Genomic DNA, 13,456 nt, shown 5'->3' with positions numbered 1-13,456 from the left:
AGCTATGCTATGTACAATTACTCCTATATCGGCAACTTAATACTTTTTTTTTTTAAACCAATACTGCATACTGTGTTAGTGTACAATTAAAAATTTAAATTGTAGGGAGAATGGAAGTAAGGAAAACTAAGAACAAGGCTGTTCAAAGTGTTGGAAAAAGAGGAAATAAACAAAAGATGGAAGACAGTTTTTGGACGACAAGGAACAAATGATCTGCGCACACAAGCAGAGGACCCCTCTGCGGCAGAGATTAGAATGTACGTGTAGGAAAAAGGAGACAGAAAGGTGAGCTCAGACGTGGGAAGGCAAGGCAGCAGTAAATATCAGAGACGTAATAAAATTGACATCTGATTTAGGCCTTGGGGAGTAAAAAGAAAATGAGACATTCCAAAAGTGAAGGCGCCCCTCTGCTTAGACCCCCCAGCACTCTTCTCATTGTGGCCTGTGTGTAAGACTCTCGCCTCTCTCTACTGTTCCTGCCGCTCCTCCCAGCACGTTCTGCTCTGAACTACATACAAAGTATCTGCCACTCCCAAACTACCACGCCTTTAATTCCAGGTGGTTAGTGTACTCTTTCCTCTTTCCTCCACTCAGGAAAATGATCCTTCAGGATCCAGCTCAAGTGTAAATTTTCAGGCTCCCTGACACCTGGTTGGGCCCACTTCTGGCTCTTTCTACCCCGTGTGTCAGTCTTAGAGCACACCCCCCACTGTTCTGCAATAACCTGCAGGAGCCCACCTCCTGCTGCGGAGTCCTCAGTATAGCTGCCAGCATCACCACAGCACCTTTTAACTGGCACCCCTCCCTCCAGGCTCATGGCCCTTTAAGCAGGCTCTACAGAGATAGTCTTAAAATGCTGACTGGATCATATCACTCCTGCTTCAAGCATTTTAATGACTCCTTAGACTAAGAGTCAGAAACAATATTATGGCCACATTTATACCCTAAGGAGGGTGGCAAAGAACCTTAACAAGGGTTTAAAACTGAATAAACTTGCTCAGAAAAGTAAGGAACCGAGTGTCACCCTATGCTAGGAAAACAGGTTTCACCCAGTAGAACACGTTTTATAAAATAATGGAGAAAACGGTAATTTAAAAAAAAAAGCACACAGAATGTTCTAGAACAGAATGGTTATCACTGAGTTATCACTCTAAACTTGCCAATACTCTTCAATGGCACCACAGACAGCTGATTCAATAAAGAAATGAGAGTAAATTAAGAGAAGTACAGCATAATGTCTTCTTCACTAGATTGTTTTAATAATTTAACTCACAAATCTTAAAAGATTCAGTAAATGGATAAAAAAATTTCCCCCAGTAAGTGGTAGAATAGAGGCTGGCTACTTGGATTTTTCTGTCATTTAATTCACTCAGAGTGTATTAGGAATGTTAGGAGTTCTGCACTTCTAAATTTTACAGAATCTTGTGGGTTACCCTTTAAGCATTCAGGTCGATACTGAGAACACAGGGAAGCATCAAAATGTCACGAAAAAGCCTACATACAAAGCAGAGTATAACTCAAAATACTTTCTGTCTCTGACTGTATACAGTTATTTAAAAAATTCTTTTATGATCCTAATAAACCTAAAATAAAGGGTTAGATATTGACCTTTTACATTACCTTTTACATTACCATTCTCTTCTGTGAAGAAGAGATTCAAGTACAAAAAATGTAAGTTGCTCTAAGGGTTTCTTCCCCTCACTGACATGAAAATCCCACAGATGTGCCCAGGACCTACCGTGCCGCTTGTGAACCTGTTTGAGTAAGCTGTGATGACACCACACTTGCTCCCAGTGAACAGCTGGCAGCTGTCAGGGACCCAAGCACAACTAGTCACCTAGGAAAAGGACAAGTCAAAGATGAACATGCTTAAAAAGCATGAGAAATGCTTCTACTTTTCTGACATTTATTGTAAAAATATGTGCTCACAAAACTAAGATAAATATTTTACTTGAAATGATTAGAATGGTGCAAGATATAGTAATAGAGTATTATGTAACTTTAAGATGTCTAAAAGCTGTAAAATGTGAAATAAACTGTCATCTTTTGGTTCTCTTATTGCATTGTCGAAAAAATGCTGTTATCCCTTGAGAAAGTATAAAAGAAGACCAGAGACACCGTTTCTTTCACTTGTCATTGAACACAGTTGGGAATTTAGAATTTTTCATTTTCTAGTGATAACAGAAAAGAGAAGAAAATTGACAGGCGTATGTTTTACAGTTAAGAATCAATCAGAAGATGAGGCAAAGAAAGAGCAGGACTCTAATATGTAATGACGATAGTGAAATTGATCAGATAAGTGAAATCGCAGAGTGTGGGTCTTTGTATGATAATATCCTGGACAAATTTTCTCAAACTAAAGAACTAATAAGTGAATGACATATTCCAAGAACAAAAATGAAAAATGGTATTCTCATCTAGGTAGCCATTTGATTGCAAGTAGTTTATCACACCACGCTTGCTCAAAAACTGGATCATTTTGTTTTGCTAAAAGGACTTGAGAGTGTTTTTTCATCTTTAATGATGTTTCTGTGCCCAATTTTACATGACAGAAATAATTTTGCAGTGTTGAAATTCTTATTAAAATTTCTAATAAGGTGGTTTTTCACTGTCCTTTATTCTTACTTTTGTTAGTTTACTAGTAAGCCAGATGACAAAAGGCAGTGACCTTTTTTTCAGGCATATTGAAGATTAAGCAAACAAGTCACTGCTCTCCTTTTTTTCACTGCCAAAAATTCCCCACAAGTAGCTGATTCCATTTCTTTCTTCTTTTTCAAGCACTTTTATTTATTTATTTATGTCTGGCTGTGCTGAGTCTTTGTTGCCGCATGAGATCTTCCCCAGTTGCAGAGAGGGGGCTACTCTCAAGCTGCGGTGCACACTTCTCACTGCGGTGGCTTCTCCTGTTGCAGAGCACGGGTTCTAGATGGGCAGCAGTTGCAGCTCCTGGGCTCTAGAGCACAGGTTCAGCAGTTGTGGTGCATGGGCTGAGTTGCTCCAAGGCACGGGGGATCCTCCCAGATCAGAGGTTGAACCCGTGTCTCCTGCATTGGCAGGCGGATGCCTCACCACTGAGCCACCTGGGAAGCCTTCTGTTGACTCCATTTCTAAGGCGCTTGGGGAATGGTGACAAATGTTAGGATGTGTGAGTAGGCACCAGGTGTATGTAGGTAATGAAAGTCAGAAACCAGTAAAAGAACTTCCTATGGAAAGACAGTCAAAGAGAGAAGGTTTAGCACACAACTTAGTCCTGGAGAAGCTGTGGCAGTACCGCGTGTGTGTGTTTGTGTGTGTATATGGTGTTTTACAGTTTACAACATGCTTTCACAAACACTGGAGACATTTTTACAACAGTTTTATGAGAGAGTAGTGGGAGTATGACTACTCCAGCTTTAAGCAGAAGGAAAGAAACTCAAGTTGGGAAAGGTTAATTACTTATGAATAGTAAGTAACAGAGCTGGACGCTAACACAGATCACAGGGATGGCAGGGCTTTAGTAAGGCCCAAGGCTCTTTCTACCATGTGGTGATGCCTAAATTCCCAGTCCCTTTAAAAAAACCAGGTGCAGTAGATGATGCTCTCGTTATTGAAAATGACATAGTAACAAAAGGCAAGTTAACACTGAGAAAAAAATCAATTGTGATTTTGTTTCAACACTGCTGTGAGCTGATGCTGAGTAGGAGATTATGATACAGTCCCAACAAGAGATGGGAACAGCAGGGGTCCCCCACTCCTGGGCCACAGACCAGTAGCAGTCCATGGCCTGTTAGGAAGCGGGCCACACAGAAGCAGGTGAGTGGCTGGCAAGTGAGCGAAGCTTCACCTGTATTTACATCCGCTCCCCATCACTCATATTACTGCCTGAGCTCCGCCTCCTGTCAGAGCAGTGGCACTTGATTCTCATAGGGACACGAATGCTACTGTGAACTACATATGCAAGGGATCTAAGTTGTGGGCTCCTTAGGAGAATCGCCCTGAAACCATCCCCCTATTCCCTGCTCTGTGGAACAAGAGCCTTCTGTGAAACCGTTCCCTGGTGCCAAAAAGGCTGGGGACTGCTGGGGTAGAGAACGAACTCTGGGGGCATAGGCAGTACCGCAGCAGTTAGGAAGGCTGTCTGCACTGTAGACAAGGCATATGTCTAGCGTCATGAGCTTCCTGACTAACTACAGGATATTAAAGACCAGCTGTCATCAGTCTGACTCCCTTCTAAAGCATTATGTTTAATTATTACTATAAAGTACTTCATAAAAAGGTTTACCTGATATTGCTGTGAACTTTGTATAAAGTTTATTGGAGGCTCACTTTGTTTACTCTTCAACCTTAAAATGTTATCAGCATATCCCCAGCTCAGGATGGCTGACCACTGAATGTCAGTACTGTTCATGCTTCTCACACCTCAAGAAAGAGAAATAAAGTATTAGTAAGTAAGTAAAGATCAGTTATCATTGGACAGCCCACTGAAATGTCAGGTTAAAGACAACTCTGGCCTTTAAGGCCTGAAGTTCACATAGCAGAACATGGTCATTCCAGTGCAAAATCATCTTTATAGCCATAAGATGGACCGATTTATGTTAGTTTCATTCCTTTAAGGCTAATAGGATTCTAAGGTTGGAACTGTATTCTTTTTCACCTGTGTAGGGATTTGACTTGGAACGAAAATTTCTGTTAAGATATTTTTATAGAAGACAAATGATAATTAAGCTTCCTCTATTTATGTTCTGTGATGCTTTTTCTTCTAATAATAAATAAGAACTAGATAATGTTTAAATAACTTTCTAGATACCCCTTACTGAAAAATCAATATGGAGAACTACTAATGCTAGAAAGGGACCATTGCTGGAGCAGAAGCAATCCTGAGAATAATTTAATCCTGCAACTACAAGGACTTTGTACGGGGGAACTTCATATAATGAGGTTCTGTTCTTTCCTTGTTCTATTCTCAACATGACATTACGCCCTTCTGGGATAAAGATCTGGACACCTTGACATCCTTTCCCAGTGTTTCTCGTAACCTACACCTTGTGGCGCGCTGACTAGGGCTAACGCGGCACAAACGCTGCAGGCAATTGGTGCCGCCTGTGAGAATAAGCAGCTCTGAGTTCCTTAGGGGGATGTGAGTGCCTCGCTTAATATAGAGCTGTATCTGTAATATATAGAATGTGAGTACTCAGCATGATATATAGTATAAAACAGCACAATGTAGCATAATATAAAGCAATAAAACAAATATTTGTTGAATGAATAAAGAGCATGTTGAAAATGTAATTCACATATTTATTTTTGTTTTGTTGAGTATAATTCCAAATGTGGACATCAGTTTTGCAATACAGAAATTAGGATAGCCTTGCTACATATATGCTGCACTCTAGATAAGCCTCAGGACTTCCTAGATTTTACCACGAAGCCTGGCATGTGGTAAGAACTCAATAACTGTCCCTGGTTTCTCATTCCAGCAACACAAGATGCACCATCTTTTTTTAAGAAGAAAAATAAACTTCTTCTTTACCTATTAGAATAGTAGATCTTAAATAAGAGTTTGCAAGAAAATGACTTTTGCAGCATGTGCAGATTTAGACTCAAGGCCCAGAGATTCTCATTTGGTGTGTCTCCAATAGGACCAACTGAGTAAGCTTGGGAAAAAAGCACCTCAGACAATTTTGAGGCATTGTCAGTTCTCAAGTAATTGGCCTGTACTGAGCTAACGATCATTAAAACCACGGCAGTTTAGTTGCTACACTGTATTATGCATGCGTAACTAGAGGGCAGTTATTTAATATAGCGGTGCTCAACACACATGACTTCCCGTCTGCCAGCTGCACTGAGTCACTCAGGGCCTCTAGGAAATGCCCCTGTGGGTGGTTCTGTACCGGGTACAGCAGTGAATGCTCAGAGCCCCTGGCTCCAGAGCGCTTACAGTCCCGCGGACATTTATTCATTAAGCACACCGGAGTCAGGTGCTAACCATTCCTTATATTATTTCATTTAAGCATTATGGTGAATTACCCTGGGAAGTAAGTCCTTTTATTATTCCCATTTCATAGATTAAAAGCCAGGACTCGAAAAGCATAAGTAATTTTCTCAAAATTACACAAAAATACACAGGTATTAGGCAGCAGAACTGGGGTGCAAACTCAGGCACTGTGCCACGCGAGCTCATGGCCATAACTTGTATGATACCACTTTCATGGACACACCTACATTCTGCCAAATCCCACTTATATTCTATGAGGAAATAAAGTGTAATTTGAATGAACACAGCTATTAAGGGCTTGTGACTGTAGTGGGACAAATAAGGTAGGTTAGCTATTAAGTTGGACATATTTAAGTCCCACCATGCTAAGTGATTATACCAGCCCCTTTCTCTCTGATCAACAGAGAGAAACTTCAACCCACTCTATTTCTTAAAGGCAAATTATTCACACCTTTTGATACTTTAAGTGTTGGTAGTAGTAAACTACTTGTGACACATCTCACAGCTGACTGCAATGATGATTAAACAGATTTACCTTACCCTCTTAATTCACTAAACTTTGATAAAATGGTATGTAGCTTCTTTTATTCCTGGCAACTATAAAGGCAATCATTCATTTCATGACAGAAGGAACAGTGAGTTTAAAAGAACTGTGGTCCAGCCAGCACACTAAATTCCTTGAAGTGGCTGACACCGGGGCACGAGCTCCAGTGGTGGGAGGGGCCGTGAGGACCGGAGGAGCACAGCGCACAGAACCAACACCAAGAGGCGTCAGGTCCACACGCTGGTTTCCCGGCAAATCTGCACACCCCTGATAGCACAGATGGGTGCCCCCCATCATTCATTTCAGTGCTTAAAGCCCAGGCCTAGGAAGTAGGGAGAGTTCTTTCACATTAAGCAAAATGACTAATTTGGAAGGGCTGAGGAATTGCTTGAATGGAAAATGTCACTAGTTTTCCGTGTGTAGGTGACATTTAGAAATATCAAGAGGGCCTCGACTGACAGCACTTTCCCATGTGTTGCTTTTAGTGACTCAGTGCAAAAAGGGGAGAAAAAGATTGCTTTCCAGACATACGTATTTTTAAAACCTATTTTCAAGGCTATCATGATTTCCTCATTTTGTTTTACTCTCATGACTGTCTCTTCTGAGGTACTAGAACTGTTGGTCAAATAAGTCATCTATTCTGGGATTCAAGAACCTCAAGGTGTGTATTTCTATGAAATTGATAATGTTTTCATCTCGTGAGATAGTTATTTATTCTTGTCCCCTTCAACTGTTCCTCTCATTTCAAACTACACTGCCTTTAGTTCTCATTTTTTTTCCACGTAGTATGTTTTAATTCCTACTTTGCATTAAATGAACACAAATTTGAGTCTGGTTTTTCACCAAAGACTCAGAAAACTCAGAAATGAAACAAAACAGCAGCACAGATGAGTGGAAACATTCAAATCTCTTGAAAGATAGACCTAGGATGATTTTCATGTTTTATTTTACCTTGTTCTTTGCTATATGTCATCAGAAGACAGAAATTTCGGGACAAACCACAGATTGCTCTAGTGGGCAGAGCCTGGAGAGAACCAAATCTTTCTCCGTGGGGCTGGCTGAAGCAGACCACAGGAACCGGAGCACTTGGGGAACCGACATACTCCCCCCATTTCAAGCCTTTTATCCATGACAAAGGACTCTAAAACCAAGAAAAGTAAAAAGTACATTTAAAAAATGGTAGTAAGAAAAAAAAAAATGGTAGTAAGTATAGAAATGGAAATACGTGTTCCTGGTGGTCAGATACAGTGATGAACAAGACAGATGAGGAACACATATTTCCATAGGTGGTGCAAGTGCTATGAACAAAGTCTAAGACGGGGAGGAGGACTGAGAAAGAGTTGCTAGTTAGATGAGGGGTTGGGAAAGAGTCCCTGAGGCAAGCAGACACCTGAGTGAAATAAACGCACACCGGCGCTCTGTCCGCGGACAGGGCGTGCCAGGTGGAGGGGACAGCCAGTGTGAAGGTCCTGAGGTGGGAAGGAGGCAGTTCAGAACCCGTCCCTATTACAAACAGACACCCTGCTCAGGTCCTGCATATGCACCAACTTTAATTAGCTAATGAGCAGTGAGTACAGTGGCAAATGAAATGGTATTTATTACTTTTCAGGGAGGTACTGTTAAATTATTTTGAATAATGACCCTGGTAATGATAATGACTAAAATGATTTGTAAGTCTTCAAAATCATGAGTTGTCAGTGTAACTGACAAGTAAACATAAAGCAAAAAATACAGCTTTCAACTATGAAAAACAACATGGGTGATCTGGGTTCGGCAAAACAATATTATCTATCATATTGATGTTTTAAAATTTCAATTTTGATCTTACTAGTTATATAAGTTCTGCTTGCATTTAACATGCAAATTTGATATATATGAACTATGAGCATAAAGAGTTTACATTCAGTGTTCTAAATTTAGTGTATTTAAGTAACTTTATTATAAGGAACGAGTGTCAAAAGAAGGTCTGTAAAAACCATTTCCTCTTAAAGTGGATCACAGATGACTGCAATCTGAGGTCTCTGCTTTACCTTACAACCTCTTTCCTTTGTGTTTTCATTTTCTTTGATTCCCTTCTGCAAACCTCTTTAACACTTTACAACTCACAGGCTCCCACCTTAAGTTGCCTTAATAATGAAGAATTTAGCTGAGGATTAGAATCCATTTTAGTCTTAAGGCTTGCTTGCTTTATTTTTCTATTTCAGAATATAAATTAATACTTAATTCCTACTTTAAGAGGCAATACTTCTTGTCAAGAAAATCTGGAGGGGCCAAAAAATCATGTAAGATTCTCCCCTTAATTGTAAACTCAAACATTTACACTTCTGGTCACTACTTCTGGTGGAAGCTGACAACTAGGACCATGCTAGGCATGTTTGCACCGATTCCTTCCCTCTCATTTGCAATGTCTGTTATGTCACTGGCTGGTGAGGCTTTCCCAAGTAATAACCCTCAGAGAGGTCACAATTTGACCTGAGCTCCCAAAGCACTCCCTTCATATCACTAATGCAGCATCTTCTACACACAGAACTGGTAATGTGAGCATCTGTATTCACTGGCTGGTACACACCTTCAGGCTGGGACCATGTTACTCAATTCCCTGCCTCTAAAGCATGGGAGAAGGCCTGATGTCTCAGGAGTTGAACCACATTTTCCTGAAATCTACTGAAATCCAAATGACATACCGGATAGGTAATTTCCTTGACCTGTTCTCTGGTTTCCCTGAAAGCAAACTGTACTAACAAGCCCACGGCGGCAGGAAGCTCCCCTTCGATGTTGAGCTTGGAGCCAGGTCTGCTCGCATGGGCTGATTGAAACAGCTGACGAGGGGTCTGGCCGTAGGTTTTTATCATGGTTTCTAGTGCTCGTCTTTGAACTGGATCTTCAACTGCAGAGACATCCATTCCAAAATATGTCTGAAGGGAAAAAGAGAATGAGAGGAATGTAAAAAGCAAGACTTGGTGATAATACCAAAGGGGAAAACAACTTGTTTATTCTCCAGGCAATGGAGAATGGAAAGGAGTTCCTTCTCAAATTTCAAATGGAAAGGATTTTAAAATGTTTTTGAACAGGTTGATAACATTAATAGTCTCAAAGAGATCAGAACAGGAATCATCAACGCTTCTGAATGGATGAAACAAAAATCTTGACTGGTGTTAACTAGGTAATTTTATGAAATTAATTTCTAATTTAAGAGAATATCATGTAAGACTTCATTTATCTGCATAGCAAAAGGAAACCATCAATAAAATGAAGACAGCCTACTGAATGAGAGAAGTTGTTTACAAACCACGTGCTGATAAAGGGTTAACATCCAAAACATGCACACAACCCATACAACTCAACAGCAAGAAAACCAAAGATCTAAAAAGGGGCGGAGGACCTGAATAGATACTTCTCTAAGAAAAACATACAGATAGCCAAGAGGTACATGAAAATATTCTCAGCATCACTAATCATCAGGAAAATGAAACTCAAAACCACAATGAAATGCCGTCTCACACTTGTCGGAGTGGATAGTATAAAAAAGACAAGAGACAATAACTGTTGGCAAGGATGTGGAGGACAGGAAGCCCTTGTGCACTGCTGGTGGGAATGTAAATTGGTGCAACCAGCATGGAAAACAGTATGGAGGTGCCTCAAAAAATTAAAAATTGAACTATCATATGATCAGCATTTCCACTTCTGAGCATTTGAAAGTGAAAGTGAAAGTTGCTCAGTTGTGTCCAACTCTGCAACACCATGGACTATACAGTCCATGGAATTCTCCAGGCCAGAATATTGGTATGGGTAGCCTTTCCCTTCTCCAGGGGATCTTCCCAACCCAGGGATCGAACCCAGGTCTCCCGCACTGCAGGCAGATTCTTTACCAGCTGAGCCACAAGGGACACCCTCTGGGCATTTAAACAACACTAATTTGAAAAGATATATGTACCCCTATGTTCATTACAGCCTTATTTATAATAGCCAAGATATGGAAGCAACTTAAGCATGTATACATGGAACGGATAAAGAAGATGTGCTAAATATATGCAACTAAATATTATTCAGTCACAAAAAAGAATGAAATCTTGTTACAACATGGATGGAACTTAAAGGCATTATGCTAAGTGATATAAGTCTGACAGAAAAAGGAAAATACCAAAGAAATAAGTATGATTTCATTTATATGTGTAATCTAAACAAAAGACCAAGCTCATAGGACTGGTGGTTACCAAAGGTGGGGGTTGGGCAGAATGAGTTAAGGGGGCCACCAGGTACAAATTTCCAGTTATACAACAAATAAGTCATGGAGGTGTAATGTGCAGTATGATAACTACAATTAACAACACTGTATTGCATATTTGAAAAGTTGCTAAGACAGTAAATCTTAAGTCTTCATCACAAGAAAAAAAATTTTTCTAACTAAGTAGGGGGTGGATGTTAACTAGACTTATTGTGGTGATCATTTCACAACTGAATCGGTATGTTGTATACTGGAAACTAATATAATGTATGTCAATTAGACCTCAAATTGAAAAAAAAAAAGAAAAACAAAATGAGGTTTTTCTTTGGTCTTGTTTTTTGGTAAGAATTGATTAAAAAAATAAACAAGTTTTTCAATTAAGTTGATCCAAAATAGCTTCTGCAGGAGATTAGTAAGTGGATCTATTTTTTCTGTGGCTGTCTGTCAGATATTGGTCAGAAAACTGAGTCAACATCATTTCAGGAGGTCCATAAAATCAAAAGAGACAACAAAATTCAGGGATATGACAACATGGAGTCTGAAGAAAACTAGAGGATCCTGCCCCACTCCAACTTTCTCAATTCATAAGAATGAGAACTCGCGGTTCAAAGCCACCCGTGTCTGCCTGAAATTGTGTGATACCCAAATGCCCTTTTGTTCTTTGTATGAATGTGCTCAAAGAAAGAGTCAGATTCCTCTCAAGACACAACGGCTGGTGTCACAGGATGACTTTGTGTTGCTAACTCATATCACACCCCCAGCATCTTGAAGATGTCTACAAATTTCAATTACCGAGATGTGTTTTCTTACATACAGAGACATTAGTAAGGAACCTAGATTTTTGTACGTCTATGTCTCTTCTCTTGTCTGGGTTGAAGAATCAAGAGTCTAAACACCAGTAACACTGAAACCCAAGCAAAGTCTTTGTGGTTTCCATCTTGTAAGCTCAAGAGCAACACAACCATGCTTTACTTATCCTTGGAGAGGATTCATTTAATTCTGATTCCCTCTCTGTGTTTGCTTTTGACGTTTCCACATATACTTCTGAACCTGACAAGAACCTGGCAGTGAGAAGACTGTAATGTGATGTATATTCTTTCAGCCTCCCCAGCCAACTCGGTGAGGTTGTCATTGGAGGAGGAAGGACATTCACCTCCCAGGCAAGGGGCAGAAGCCTGGCTGAGAAACAAAGTCAATATATTCCATCTTTAACCGAAACACTGCAGAAAGGTCAGCACACAGTATTCCATGTGACTGGTGTCCTCCACGCTGTCACCTTTCTTAGGACGTGAAGCTAAAGAGAAAGGCGGGTTAGGGCAATACTCAGTCTAGAAAAGGAGTAAAAATTCAGGATTTGCCATGCCACTGTCCTTTTCTTTCCCACCTAATGTTGGTACATATTATCTTTTTAAAAAAGACTTCATGTGTAATACTACATTGTTGAAAAAGTCACTTGTTCAAAGTGATATATGTCCAAAGCGAGAAGGCAAAAATGAAACTGAGATACAATGCTGCCAGGTAGCTTAAGATAGTATTACTTAGGTTCTAATGAAAACTGAAAGAGAATCTGAAAGAGCAGCAGTGAGAACTGCAAGCTCTTAAATGTAAAGGGTGTTATTACACTTAAATGTAAAGGGTTCTTAGTGTTAGAGTCAGACGGAGAGTGAGGTGCATTTTTTTAAAGTGAGGTGCATATTTTTAAAGCTGGGTACAGATCTGTCATTTTTGGGCATCCTGCTTGTATAATTTAACTTTCAGCATTTAATCAGGAAGCAAATTCCATTTTTGTACCTACAAATAACATTTCTATAAATGCCAAAATAAAGTTTCAAAGGTTCTTCAGAAGTTAAATAATCTTCAACATCTACTCCCCTTGCCACCACACTCCCACCACCACAACGGCTCCAACACCTGCTATAGATGCTTATCTAAGCAGGTTCATTCTTTACGGTTGTTTAATTTAATAGACTCAGAAATTCACAAGAAGACTGGAATAACCCTATAGCCAGAGCTCTTAAAATTTACTTTAAAATAGTGCTTCTTTACCTTCTATGGTTTCAGTTTCTAGTGAACCCCATATACTAGTGAATGATGAATTAAGATCAAAAAGCATTTTTACATTCCTTTTTACAAAGCTAACGTTTATACTTAATTGGATGGCAGACATTGCCCTGAACACATTTTCTTATTTACGAGGTTGGCATTACTGTTCACATTTTACGAATCTGCACAAAAGTACAGAGGTTATGGTGACGCTGCAGGTCAGACAGCAAGTAGCAGAGTCGCAGAGTGAGGGTGTGAACTCACTCCCGGATTCAGAGACTGTGCACTTGAATGCTACACTTCATTTTGTCCCACGAATTGAGCTTTATTAAATTTCTAAAACAGGGCATCCCCGGTGGGCCAGTGGTTAGGACTCCATGTCGCCAACACAGGGGGCAAGGGTTCCATTCCTGGTCAGGGAACTAAGATGCAAAGGCCATGAGGTGTGGCCAAAAAAAAAAAATTGTATTTAAAATGTATAGAACAATGGTGCAAACTCTATCCTTTATTAAGTTCTAAAGTCCCAAAGAATTAATGAAAAAAATCTAGTAAGAAGAGAATTAAATGGTATATTTCAGCATGCATATTCTTTTAGTGTGAATTTTAAATGAGAATAATTGAAAGTCTGTGTCAGTATTATAGGCAGAGTATACTCAGGTTAGTGTCCCAG

General features: G+C 39.9%; 1 protein-coding gene across 2 annotated transcripts in view; it reads right to left on the bottom strand.

Annotated features, from left to right (window-relative positions):
• Positions 1-13,456, bottom strand: part of LYST (lysosomal trafficking regulator) — a 193,769-nt gene that overhangs the window by 12,118 nt on the left and 168,195 nt on the right. For both annotated transcript variants that reach the window (XM_043477036.1, XM_043477037.1), the window contains exons 46-49: positions 9,203-9,433; positions 7,470-7,659; positions 4,262-4,398; positions 1,739-1,837 (exon numbers count right to left, since the gene is read on the bottom strand). In XM_043477036.1, coding sequence (XP_043332971.1) covers positions 1,739-1,837; positions 4,262-4,398; positions 7,470-7,659; positions 9,203-9,433 — 657 coding nt within the window. The remainder of the gene's footprint in view (positions 1-1,738; positions 1,838-4,261; positions 4,399-7,469; positions 7,660-9,202; positions 9,434-13,456) is intronic.

The sequence above is a fragment of the Cervus canadensis genome, chromosome 8 (assembly GCF_019320065.1).
Source record: "Cervus canadensis isolate Bull #8, Minnesota chromosome 8, ASM1932006v1, whole genome shotgun sequence".
Lineage (NCBI taxonomy): Eukaryota > Metazoa > Chordata > Mammalia > Artiodactyla > Cervidae > Cervus > Cervus canadensis.
This window is presented reverse-complemented; position numbering and strand designations above follow the sequence as displayed.